The sequence below is a fragment of the Pristiophorus japonicus genome, chromosome 10, assembly GCF_044704955.1.
Source record: "Pristiophorus japonicus isolate sPriJap1 chromosome 10, sPriJap1.hap1, whole genome shotgun sequence".
NCBI classification, from domain to species: Eukaryota; Metazoa; Chordata; class Chondrichthyes; family Pristiophoridae; genus Pristiophorus; species Pristiophorus japonicus.
Window position 1 is genome coordinate 169,288,004 of NC_091986.1, and position 13,926 is coordinate 169,301,929.

Here is a 13,926-nt window from a genome sequence, read left to right on the forward strand (position 1 = left end):
TCCCTCAACCTCACAATGTCCTGCAAGGCGCCTATGTTCGGCGACGTAGCTCGCCACTTCCTTTCCCTCCGATCGTTGACACGTGTAAAACCGATATCTCGCCATCAAAACACTTTCCTTAGGATTTAGGTGCTCCTGGACCAGCGTACACAGTTCTTCATAGGATTTCTCTGTTGGTTTAGCCGGGGCCAGGAGATTCTTCATGAGGCCATAGGTTGTTGCCTCACAGACAGTTAGGAGGATCGTCCTTCGTTTGATCACGTTCTCGTCCTCTTCCAGCTCGTTGGCTACGAAGTATTAGTCGAGTCTCTCCACGAAGGCGTCCCAATTGTCTCCTTCTGAGAACTTCTCCAGGATGCCGACTCTTCTTTGCATTTTCGCGCGGTTTGTTACCTCGTCGCCAATTGTTATACTCATAATAAATGGTCAGACCGAGTACTGTGTGTAATGAGCAAGTGTGACCTTAGCTCCTTTATTGTAGTTCCAGAGTGCAGGTATCTCATGGGTGGCCTGCTTATATACTGTGCTCCCAAGGGATGCTGGGATCCTTGGGACTCCAACAGGTAGGGCCTCTGGTGGACAGGTGCGATGCAGGTTACAAGGGGTTAAATACATAACAATAACCATCAGAGAGCTTATAAACTGCTACAAAGTCACTGTGGGAATACCTTCACCACATGGACTGCAGCGGTTCAAGAAGGTGGCTCACCATCACCTTCTCAAGGGCAATTAGGGATGGGCAATAAATGCCGGACTTGCCAGCGACGCCACATTAAAAATAAAGTTGTTGCTTTTTCATTTTAATTACTTTTACTGATGTACCTGGTGCCAGTGGTAGCATAAAATGGACTGGAACTCTCTTCCCAGTGATGGTGTATCAGCGAGGCAGGACTTTCTCCCACCTCTTTGACACCACAAGCACACACGACAGGCTCCATGCTGCCAACAGAGAGACTGCCATTGGCCAGCTGCAAAGCCCAGTGGTGCAGCAATGGGACTACTGCTGCAGCACCAGAAGAGGCCTACAAAGCAAGGTAAGGGAGGAACAGAATGGAGGGAGAGGAGGCCCCCACAAGGCTCTCTCTGTCCATGGGTACACCTTAAAGCCGCTACCGGTGTATGCCAGGGTCTACTGCCACTTTCCCTATCGCGGTCGTAGGATGTATGAGCAGATGGCAGGAAAATCTGCTGGGGCCCTTCTGCCATCATTTGCAATAAGTGGTTGGAGAAGGAGCAGCCAGCATCAATCTTGGCAGCGTGGGGCAGGTCAGGCTGTGAGGCGTCACTATGCCCACTGCATGAATTTTCTTTTATTCTTTCATGCTAGCCCATCCAGTTTCAAGTGGAGAAGAATCTAGCACTATATGGTATTCCACTGGCTAAGAAAAAAAAAATAATTTTAATTTCATGGATCTTTTAAGCTGATTTCATCACAATCCCCACAAAATACAGAATTGATAGATAGTATTTATTCACTGGTTGGTTGCTGATAATCAGAAAATAAATGCCCAGTGAAAAATACAATACAGTATTTACAGTGTCGAAATCAAACCAGATTCTAATTCTCTCTCATCAATGTTTTGTTGATATTTCTTCTTTCCAATCTATTTCTCTTCTTTCCAATTTATTTCTCAATCTTTCTCTCTCTGATCTCATATTTTCTTTTTGATCTATCTTACTGACTCACATCTGTTTCTCCCTTGCCAAGTCCTTCAATAATTCCTTTATCCTATTAAAAATAATTATTTCCTTGACAGGATGAATTCTGTACATACATGCAACTAAAGTACAAGGAGATTGATGAGTCCTACACACGATCAAAACATATCTCATTTTCTCTTCCTGCGACAATCAGAGAGCTTTCTCATGCAGAGCAGATCCTGCGCATTTACTTCACACCTGATGGTACCTTCATCATGATGCGAGAGGACGGGACCATTTCCTTCTGGTCAGCCCAGCTCCAGCTGAGACGAAGTAGGAGACTCTTTGTACGTATGTTTGTAATAGTGCACAAGAATAAATAACATTTCCCAACCACTGAATTCATGCAAGGAACTTCAAATTGAACTGTTTGACAAGTGTGTCATTAGTAGAATTTTTAAAATATGCATGCAGTTGCTAACATGCAGCATTTGGAGCTGATTTCGGTTCAGTTGTACTCTGTGTACTCTTATCGATGTCCATGGGTGTAACCAGCAACTTCTAGCTGTAATTCATATTGAGGGCTTTTTTCAAGTATCGGTGAGTGTTTCTTAGCACTTTTTTGACATCTGCTAAACTGTGTGGACCAAAAGACAGTTATGGGGTTAGTTTAAGAAAGAAAGATTGGATTTATACAGCGCCTTTCATGACCACTGCGCAAAGCGCTTTACAGCCAGTGAAATACTTTTAGAGTGTAGTTACTGTTGGTAATGTGGGAAACGCTGCAGCCAATTTGCTCCCACAAACAGCAATGTGATAATGACCAGATAATCTGTTTTTTTTGTTATGTTGATTGAGGGAAAAATATTGGCTAGGACACTGGGGATAACTTCCCTGCTCTTCTTGGGATCTTTTACATCCACTTGAGAGAGCAGACGGGGCCTAGGTTTAATATTTTGTCCAAAAGACGGCACCTCCGACAGTGCAGCGCTCCCTCAGCACTGCATTGGAATGTCAGCTTAGGTTTTTTGTGCTTAAGTCCCTGGAGTGGAACTTGAACCCACAACCTTCTGATTCAGGAGCGAGAGTGCTACCCACTGAACCAAAGCTGACACTGCACAGAATGGGTGTCCCAAGTGCAAACCCCACTCCTCCAGGACCCACAAAAATAATCTGAACCGCTGCTGCCCCATTCTCCCATCCGCTACGATCACAAACCCACCTTCCCCAGAGCTCACCCACCAACACTAGATCCGTGGCCAGATTGACTTCTGGGTCTTGCAGAGGGTCTCACGATCGGGAAGGGAGGGGCAAGTCTGCGACAGGGGACACCGAAACTTTCCTTGTGGGATCCGGAAAGGGTTTCAGCAGGGTCTTGTGATCGGGAAGGGGGTGAGCCTGTGGCAGGGAAGGCCTAAGCTCTCTTTGTGGGGACTGGAGCGTACGGTTGTTCCTAGGGTTTCCAGGGCGGGTAAGTAACCTGGGCGATTGTAACTGTGCGCACGTCCGGTTTCCGTCGGAATTAGTGGACATGAAATGAACTCGCCAGTGCGGTCTCCCGCTGACAGTTAAATACAGGCTGTAGACTTTCAGGGTATTTGACTGATGGAATCATCACTACTGAACCCAGTCCTACCCGACTTGCATACACATTCGCACAAAGAACAGGACAAAGAAGCTCGGCTTATCTTCCCTTCCTATTGTATATCGAACCTGAGATCCTTGGGGCTTTTGTGTCTCTGTTGTTCACTGAGTAAACTCACTGGTCCGTTGAGAGAGCCAGACAAATAATGTTCAGTCAAAATGCTAAACATCAGGCTTCTGTGATGACTCATTGTGTGATGTGGCACTAAGCCACACATGAAGTCATTTGGCCATTTTGGTGAGATACCCAAGGATCTGTTGGTGCCACATCATAAGTCTTCACTTTGATAGGAGGATGGGAAAAATAAGGAGAAAATTGGGAATAAATCTCAATTTCTGTAATTTGCTCTGGGTTGAAGTGACAGTCAATCATGACTGGTCACACGCCATGTCATTGCTTTATCCGTATGTGTACAATTTAATTGTGTTTATTAAAGTAAAAGTAGCCCAATACAAGCTGGCAAGATTGATAACTCCGCTAGTTTTACTTTTTAGGAGAGGCCTGCTAGTCGAAAGCCAAAATGGATAACTGACTTCACCATCATGTCTCAGTATAACAAGTTCATCCTAAGTACTGGGTAAAGGTTCTTTCTGTCAGATTTATTTTTAATGGCATGTATTGTGAATTAAGTGAAGAAAGTTGAGGCATTTCAAAATCCTCTTTTGTATTTCTTTAACTCTTTGAATTCAGAGATCGAGAAATTCAGATTTATGAGATGTCTACCTTTGAGCCATATTGTCAGATCACTGGTTTGGAGACTGGACCACTGCAGCTCGACTACTGGTAAGAAATACCAACTGGTGAGGTACTCCTTAGTGCATGATATGTTTGAATCTTTAAAAAAATATTAAAATCATATACTGGTTTACATAATTGGTGTAGTTGTCACTTTCCACATTTTACAAGATTGCAAGATCAATATGAGTGTGGAAGGGCAATAGGCCCATCCGAGGTCACCCATCCTGAACCAAACACACAGTTGCCCCCCTGCCTCCCCCCCACCCCCGATTCAGCTGCCAATACTATATTAGAGTTTGTAAAATTAACACATAGCAATGTAACACATGAATATTTCACAGAGTTTTCACTTAAACAAAAAATAGATGCTGCTGAAGCCCTCTGGGCTGACAGTGTTATTGAACTGGAATAACATTCAAAGATCTTTTTTGTTGCAAAATGGTCCAAATATCTGGAAAGGTGACGTGAGGTTATCATGTTATGGCTTTAATTTAATTTCTTTTATTCTCCAGTTCCACAGGTGAAGATGACTGCATGATTCTGTATGGAGATGATCAGGTGAGGTCATTGTATGAAAGAGTGATATGTATTTGGAGTATATTCTGCACGACAGGCAGTCCCGAATGCAGCAGCAGCCTTTCACGATAAACAAAGCACCACTAGGGCCTCTGGTGGCACGGAGATCCACCTCAGGAGCTGGTTTCACCTTGCAACACTGGTAGCGGCGGTGTTCAGTGTCTCAGCCTACCACTTTTTCTCTCTGTTGATTGATTTAATTGACAAAATTCCAGATATACTTGGCACTCTGCCAGTGAAGAGCACACACAATGGATAGAAATCAACAGGTATATTCACAAAATTAAAACATAATTATTGCAAATGGAAAAAAAAGAGCAACATTTATTGACTGATGCTGAAATAATAGTATGGGCGCCGGCAAGACACTTGTTTAATTACCTATTTAAGGTAATTAAACAAGTGTCTCACGCAGCACCATGCTAGCCTCTCTGGTTTCCAAAACTCAAAGCACCCTTGCATGTAGCTCCTAGAGGAACTTCGAACACACTTGTCCATTCACACTTAAATCTATGCACTACATTACCACCCTGAGGCAGGGAGGAAGTTGAACAGGCAGTTGGTTTCACTGTGCACGTTATGACATGATCAAGTCATACACCAGCTTGAATGTGTCATAGTTGTCAACTCCATTCATTTTGGAGACATGAGTGAAATGGATTAGCAATTTGTGCCAGTCATTGCCGCCGATTCTGTCATTAGCTTTGCTTTTGTAGAGAGTGCTAATTACAGCATGAACCTGTTATACTGGAGCTGAATGGCACATTCCAGCATCAGACTGGGTTTTGTTGGAGTCGAGTTAGTGCAGTGCTGTTGGATTTGTTATCAAATTTGCACTGGGTTCATTAGGAGCAACAGCAGCAAAAAGCTAAAGAAACAAAGGTTGGTGCCAAAGGGCCCAAACTCCGTTTTTTTTGGAGCAACTAGATTTTTTTGGAGTAACTTAAAAATCGCAATTCTCCCCATTTAATTTGCTCCAGTGTAAGTGAGTTAGTTAGGTTTTTTTAAGTTTTTTTTTTCAAAAGGCGGTGTTACCAGCCACATACGCCTGTTTTGCCCATTTAAGCAAGTTTAGCCAGCTAAAAGTTACTCCAAACTAACTTAGGCCAGCATATGAGGCCACTTGTGTCCGCTCAGAAAAACCTTGCGGTGAATTAAGAAATCAGCTCAGGTAGCCAGAGATGGGGGGGTGGAAAGGGAAGTGAGAGGATTCTGAAAAGCACTAAACACCTTCACAACATCATCACAACATCTTCATCACAACATCTTCACAACATTATCAATAATAAATGAAAAATAAATCAATTACTAAAAAATAAAAAGTCCTACCTTGCTGACTGCAGCGCACCGGCAAGCCCTTCGGCCAGGGCTAGGGGCGGGAGTCTCATTACTGCTGCAGCACATCGAGGCTCTCTGACTCTTTGTCAAACTAACTAAAGGCTGCCCAGATGCGGGCCGAGTTGGCGGCTCTCCACCGATCCACGTCCCGAAGCTGTCGGTGACCAAGGAGGGGAAGAGTGGCCAGAGAGAAAAGATAAATGGTGTGTCCTTTTATTCTGCTGTTGGCTTTCCAGGGGGGATGTGATGAAGTTGCTTGTCTCGGTGGCCACCCTCCGCTTCAGCCCCATTCACACCAGTAACCAACTTCACGTTTCTGTGAACTGACTTGTTGCAGCTGTCCCACGTGGCAGCTTGGGAATTAGGCCGAGGTACATCAGAGCTGCAATGAGCCTGACTGCCATTGGCAAAGCCATCCTAGTTGATGAAGGTTGTCAGCAGCTCAGATCTGACACGCAAAAAGTCAGCCCTTTTGCAGGCTCTGCTTGAGCAGAGGGCTATGTTGGATATTCCTAGGTAGCTCAAAACATGCAACTCCACAGCTACGGCAGTGCGGATACGGGCAGTCTGCATTTGGTGCAATTGAACCTGTTTCGCATCCCTCTTTTGATCCTCATCTTAGGAAACGCAGTGGGCCGTCGATGAGGGAGCCCATTCGGCCAGGGCTAGGGGCGGTGTGCTTCGGACCCCTCCCACACAGCCTGCAGAGCGTCGCAGAGATTCGGGCTGTGAGGAGCTACTGCACATGCGCGCTCACTCTAACGCGCATGTGCAGAGGTCCTGACACTGTTTTCAGTGCCAGGACCTGGCTCTGCCCCCCCACTGGATGTGCTGCGCCATGCCGTGGCCAAAGACGTCCTGAGGAGAGGGGAGAATTGGAAGGTAACTTTTTGGGCCCTTTTTAGTCCAGAAAATCAGGTGCGCCGTTTTTACATTGGGGGGGGGGGGCGGAGGAAACTTGGGCCCATAATGAGCACTCTCTACAAAGGCAAAAGAATCAGTAGCACACATTGCGGTGACTCTAACTCATGTCTCAAATAGGAATGTATTTCCTCTGAGACTTTTATATAAGCATCATCTACATTCACAAACAGACTGGGAAACAGACTGTATTCATAGAAAAAAATACATCTGATTTGTGATTTTTCTCCCCACCTTCTCTGTGAAATCTTGGAATTGGTACTGTCGTACCACACATTTGGAGCCAATCTTACATTGAGACTAGTGGGATTTGGTTCAAAAAGCACAGTGTAATAAGGACATGATGCAATATTATTATTATTATACATTTTTATTGAATCCGCAGTATCACTATTTTGAAACATGTATACATTGAGGCATGGCCAGTCCAGTAAATTAATGTTCCAGAGGACTGCCATTGCTCTTGAATCCCTGCCCTGGTATGGGTCATCATTCTCTGGAGAGGAGAGCAGAACATTGGCAAAAAGTAGCCCTGCAGCAGTTAGTGTGGCAGCAGTAAGATCCTGTTGGGCAACAGTCATAAGACTGCAGCAGCTGTACGAACTAATTGCCTTTTCTGCACTCTTCCTCCTTACACCACTGATTAATGGTAACATCACTGATGGTCCTGGAGCTGCAATATTTAAAATTGTAGCACAACTGCAAGAGCTGCTCAGATAGCTCTGCAAAAATCACACGCCGTCAAAAAATTCTGCATTCCTGACCTTTGTACCGCAACGGTTATTGTGTCAATTGTAGTACAAGTGTAATACAATCACCTAAAATTTCTTCGGGGGTTCTCTTCATTGTCCGCCTTAATTTTGGAGTAGGATTGGCAGAAACCCCAGATAAATGCAAACGGGATTTCTCCGATCTTCAGTTGAAGTTACGATGGCCATTTGGGTGAACTCCTGAGGAAATTCCCGGCACATGAGGGAAGAATTGCCTGGTTGCCATGTGTAGCATAGTTGTTAATGTTATTTTTAAATGCATTCACAATTTTGTTGCAGATAGCAGCCAGAGCAATTCTTCCCCGTTGTTGGATATTCTAATCTTGACATTTCTGTTGTTGTAAATTTTAAAACTCTTCTCATTACAGGGCTGTGTAAATATTTTACGTCTGTCATCTGTAGGCGAGACTTTGAGGTTTGTATAATGTGCTAAAAAGTTGTATTAAAGTGGGCAAGGTTCTGAATGTTCCGGTACTCTCAAATGGTATTGATGTTTAGTGCAAATTGCTTGATTTGTAATGCATGTGAAAAGTTTTTCCAATTCTCTGAGCTCAAAAATCATGAAATAGTTATGAGCAAATGTGTTTATGGTCCTGATCTACAAGAGAAATGCAGGGAACAGCGCCATCCTTCTACATGGCCTTCTTTGACCTTACAAAGGCCTTTGACACTGTCAACCGTGAGGGACTATGGAGCGTCCTCCTCTGTTTCGGCTGCCCCCCAAAATTTTGTCACCATCCTCCATCTGCTCCACGATGCCATGCAAGCCGTGATCCTGACCAATGGAACCACCACAGACTCAATCCACATCCGGACCGCGGTCAAGCAGGGCTGCGTCACCGCATCAACGCTCTTCTCGATCTTCCTCGCTGCAATGCCCCAGCTCACTCTCAACAAGCTCCCCGCTAGAGTGGAACTAAACTATAGAACCAATGGGAACCTGTTCAACCTTCATCACCTCCAGGCTAGATCCAAGGTCATCCCATCCTCTGTCACCGAACTACAGTACACGGACAACGCATGCGTCTGCGCACATTCAGAGGCCTAATTCCAAGCCATCGTCAACATCTTCACCAAGGCGTACAAAATCATGGGCCTTACACTAAACATCCGTAAGACAAAGGTCTTCCACCAACCTGACCCCATCACACAGCACTGACCCTGGTCATCAAAATCCATGGTGTGACCTTGGACAACGTGGATCATTTTCCATACCTCGGGAGCCTACTATCAGCAAGGGTAGGCATCGACGACGAGGTTCAACACTGTCTCCAATGCAGCCTTCGGTCGCCTGAGGAAGAGAGTGTTTGAAGACCAGGACCTCAAATCTGGCACCAAGCTTATGGTCTACAGGGCAGTAGTGATACCCACCCTCCAATATGGCTCAGAGACGTGGACTATATACAGTAGACACTTCAAAGCACTGGAGAAATACCACCAACGCTGCCTCCGCAAGATTCTGCAAATCCACTGGCAGGGTAGATGCACCAACATCGGTGTTCTCGATCAGGCCAACGACCCCAGCATCAAAGCACTGACCACACTCGATCAGCTCCGTTGGGTGGGCCACCTTGTCTGTATGCCCGATATTGTGTATAGAAGAACTCCACGAGGCTAAGTACTGTGGGCTAAACTTAGTGTGACCTTAGTCTTCTTTATTACAACTCTAGAGTGCTTAAACAACATGGCAGCCAACCTTTTATACTGGCCCTGCACGTGTGTGCAGGTGACCATTAGGACTCCAACAGTCTCGCCCTCTGGTGGCAAGTATTACATAGTTACATACATAACATCACTCCCCCGCACCCCCACCCCCAAAGCCTTCGGTACAAGTTATTTACAAGTTGAGGCGATGCGGATCCTTTCGCTCCATGGTTGATCGTCTAAGTTCAAACCCTTTTGTGTGCGAGTTGGCCGGACCATTGCTGCACTGCATCGTGGCTGGTCTGACCGGACTGTCAGGAACGGTGGGTTCATCCTCGTAATTGACAGCGAGGTCGATTGCTAGTTCGGTGTGTGTTGGTGGATCGGTGATGGTGATGTCATCTTCAAGTCATTCCTGGTTGTCAGTAAATTGCAATTTGGTCTGATCTAAATGTTTTCTGCATGTTTGGCCATTTAACAGTTTGATTATAAACACCCTATTCCCATCCTTGGCCAAAACAGTGCCAGCAACCCACTTGGGATCATAACCATAATTCAGGATAAACACAGGGTCATTAACATTGTCACGTGAAACAGCCACGCGATTGTGGTACATGTTCTGTCAGTGTCGCCGGGTTTTCACGTGATCATTAAGATCTGGGTGGACTAGGAAGAGCCTGGTTTTGCGGGCTCTCTTCATTAATAAGTCTGCCGGGGGAACCCCGGTGAGCGAGTGGGGTCGCATCTGGTAACTGAGCAGGATGCTAGACAAGTGGTCTGCAGGGAGCTGTCCGTCACGCGTTTCATGCTCTGCTTGATTGTTTGGACTGCCTGCTCCGCTTGATTGTTAGACGCAGGCTTAAAAGGAGCAGACCTGACATGCTTGATGCCATTGCGGGTCATAAACTCGTTGAATCCCGAGCTGGTGAAACATGGTCCATTGTCGCTGACCACAACGTCGGGCAAGCCATGGGTGGCGAACATGGCCCAGAGGCTTTCAATGGTGGCTGTGGACAATGATGACATGATTACGCATTCAATCCATTTGGAGTAAGCGTCACAACTATTAAAACATCTTTCCTAGATAGGGGCCGGTAAAATCTACATGGATCCTGGACCACGGTTTGGAGGGCCATGACCACAGACTCAGTGGAGCTTCCCTTGATACATTGCTCAGTTGCTAGCAAGTGTTGCACTGATGCACGCATGACTCCAAGTCCTAGTCAATGCTGGGCCATCAAACATGCGACCTGGAAATTGCCTTTATCATGACAATGCCTGGGTGGGTACTTTGTAGGTCGCGTATAAACGTTTCCCTGCCTTTTTTTGGCAAAACCATGTGATTACCCCATAAGAGACAATCTGTCTGGATGGACATTTCATCTTTACGTCGGTGAAACGGTTTAATTTCATCTTGCATTTCCCCGGGAAGGGCCGTCCAGTTCCCATTTAGGACGCAACTCTTTACTAATAGCACAGGATCCTGGCTGGTCCAGGTCCTGATCTGGCGAACTGTGACGGGTGATCCCTCGCTCTCAAAAGCATCCATGACCAGTAGCAAATCTGCGTGCTGCGCCATTTCAACCCCAGTGGTGGGTAATGGTAGCCGGTTGAGAGCATCGACACAGTTTTCAGTGTCTGGTCTATGGCGGATAACATAGTCATAAGCGGATAATGTTAGTGCCCATCTTTGGATGCGGGACGAAGCATTGGTATTTATATCTTTGCTCTCTGAAAACAGCGAAATGAGCGTCTTGTGGTCAGTTTCAAGCTCAAACTGAAGTCCAAGTAGGTATTGGTGCATTTTCTTAACCCCATATACACATGCTAACGCCTCTTTCTCAACCATACTATAGGCTCTCTCAGCCTTAGACAGACTTCTAGACGCGTATGCAACTGGTTGGAGGTTGCCTGATACATTGGCTTGCTGTAACACACAGCCGAACCCGTATGATGAGGCGTCACAAGCTAGCACTAAATGTTTACATGGGTCATAGTGTACAAGTAACTCATTTTGAACATAGCAGGTTCCTGGCCTTCTCAAAGGTTGTGTCTTGAGATTTTCCCCTAACCCAGTCGTCATCCTTACGTAGCAACATGTGCAAAGGCTCTAACAACGTGCTCAACCTGGGTAGAAAGTTACCGAAGTAGTTGAGGAGTCCCAGGAATGAACGCAGCTCCGTCACATTCTGTGGCCTGGGTGCATTCTTGATGGCCTCTGTCTTTGAGTCCGTGGGCCTGATGCCGTCTGCTGCAATCTTTCTCCCCAATCTTTGGCACCAGGGAAACACACTTGGAGTGTTTCAGTCTGAGTCCCACTCTGTCTAGGCAACTAAGAACCTCTTCCAGGTTGTGTAGATGTTCGATGGTGTCACGACCAGTGAGCAGGATGTCGTCTTGAAACATAACGGTGCGCGGAACAGATTTCAGCAAACTCTCCATGTTTCTCTGGAAAATGGCTGCAGCCGAACGAATCCCAAAAGGGCACCTGTGGTATATAAACAGCCCTTTGTGTGTGTTGATGTCTTTTTGAAGATTCAGCCAGCTCCTATGTCATGTAGGCGGAGGTTAGGTCCAACTTGGTGAACGACTTCTCCCCCGCTAACGTTGCGAACAGGTCATCTGTAGTGTATGGAGAAAGAGTCAGACTGAACACTGAGAGTTCAAAGTAAAGTGTGACCTTAGTCTTTTATTGCAGGTCTCCAGAGTGCCTCTCCAACCTGTAAAGCCTTCTTAAATACCTGTGCTCCCAAGAGATTATGGGATCCCTTGAGACTCCGGGGAATGAGCCCTCTGGTTGCTATACAGAGTAAATACAAGTCCACATATATAACATCATCTGCCTAGGGCAGCGGGTATTGGTTCTGTAGTGAGACTCGGTTAATCGTTACCTTGTAATCTCCGCAGATTCTGACCGCGCCATTGCTTTTCAACACCGGAACAATTGGACTGGCCCACTCATTGAACTCGACTGGCGATATGATTCCTTCACGTTGGAGTCTGTCCAGTTCGATCTCTACTTTCTCCCTCATCATATACGGAACCGCCCGAGCCTTGTGATGGACGGGCCATGCATCGGTGCCTAGCTGGATCTGTACCTTGGCACCTGTGAAGTTGCCGATGCCTGGTTCGACTAGCGAGGGAAACTTGCTCAACACTTGAGCACATGAGGCGTCATCCACTGAAGATAGTGCTTTGAGGTCGTTCCAATTCCATCTAATCTTTTCTAGCCAGCTTCTGCCAAACACCGTTGGGCCATTGCCTGGAACAATCCACAATGATAGGTCATGCACAGCTCCATCATACGATACTCTCACTGCCACACTTCCAATGACTAGTATGAGCTCTTTGGTGTAGGTACGTAGCTTTGCATTAATCGGGCTCAGTTTGGGCCTTTGTGTTTTATTGCCCCACAGTTTCTCAAAGGCCTCCTGGCTCATTATTGACTGACTTGCACCCGTGTCCAACTCCATGGATATTGGAACTCCATTTAATTTGACTTTCAGTATTATAGAAGGGCTCTTGGTGATGAAGATATGTACCCCACACACTTCTTCCTCGGGTTGAGTTGCCTGTGCTGCGTGATCCGCGCCGGATTGATCATCCTCTGCCACATGGTATGTCGCATTCGCTGGAGGTGCCCCATTGTTGCGCAGCCTTTGCACATGTAGTGCTTGAATCGACATTGATGGGCCCGATGATTACCCCCGCAGTGCCAACACGGTGCTAATGGATTCACATTCACCCTCGATGGCGGACTCTGAGTAATCACAGGTCTTGCAGCCGCAGACATACAGGCCCTGCCATATGCAGTTTGGCCTGCTAGCGACGTCATTTTATGCACAGTACTTGCCGGTGAGCTTCGATGTTGAGAAGATATCTGTTTGATGTTATCATCCGTGGCCATGCATGCCTGGGCGATCGCAATGGCGCTGCTCAGGTCTAGGGTTTCGGCAGCCAGCAGCTTTCAAAGAATGGCTTCGTGGCTGATGCCCAGCACGAAAAAGTCCCACAGCATTTGCCCCAACGCAGGTCCAAAATTGTAAGGCCTGCGAGGCGTCTCAGGTCGGCGACATAATCCGCCACGTCCTGCCCCCGGAGCAATGGTGTGTGTAAAAACGATAACTGGCCATGAGGATACTCTCCTTCGGCTTGAGATAGTCCCGAAACAGTGTGCACAACTCTGTATATTCCTTCTCTGTTGGTTTTGTCGGTGCGAGCAGATTCTTGATGAGGCCGTATATTTTAGGCCCACAAATGGTGAGGAGAACCGCCCTGTGCTTGGTTGCGTTAGTGTTTCCTTCCAGCTCGTTGGCCACGAAGTACTGGTCGAGACGCTTGATGAAGGCTTCCCAATCATCACCCTCTACGAATCTCTCAGCCATGGTTACGTGAAGGTTCGTATTCTGTTACTCGTCGTCAGTTATTGAGTATATAAGAACTCCATGAGGCTGAGTACTGTGAGCTAAGCTTAGTGTGACCTTAGTCTTCTTTATTACAACTCCAGAGTGCCTAAACAACATGGCAGCCAACCTTTTATACTGGCCCTGCACGTGTGTGCAGATGACCATTCGGACTCCAACAGTCACACCCTCTGGTGGCAAGTATTACACAGTTACATACATAACACCCGACACGATACTCTGAAAACAA

At 46.4% G+C, this 13,926-nt stretch overlaps 1 protein-coding gene across 1 annotated transcript in view; it reads left to right on the forward strand.

The window, feature by feature from the left end:
• The first annotated feature begins 869 nt into the window (after window positions 1-869).
• LOC139274643 (uncharacterized) overlaps window positions 870-13,926 on the forward strand; it is a 182,689-nt gene continuing 169,632 nt past the window's right edge. Inside the window, exons 1-6 of the mRNA XM_070891322.1 lie at window positions 870-1,034; window positions 1,758-1,988; window positions 3,781-3,863; window positions 3,977-4,069; window positions 4,537-4,582; window positions 7,998-8,044. Of these exons, the coding sequence (XP_070747423.1) occupies window positions 870-1,034; window positions 1,758-1,988; window positions 3,781-3,863; window positions 3,977-4,069; window positions 4,537-4,582; window positions 7,998-8,044 (665 nt within the window). The remainder of the gene's footprint in view (window positions 1,035-1,757; window positions 1,989-3,780; window positions 3,864-3,976; window positions 4,070-4,536; window positions 4,583-7,997; window positions 8,045-13,926) is intronic.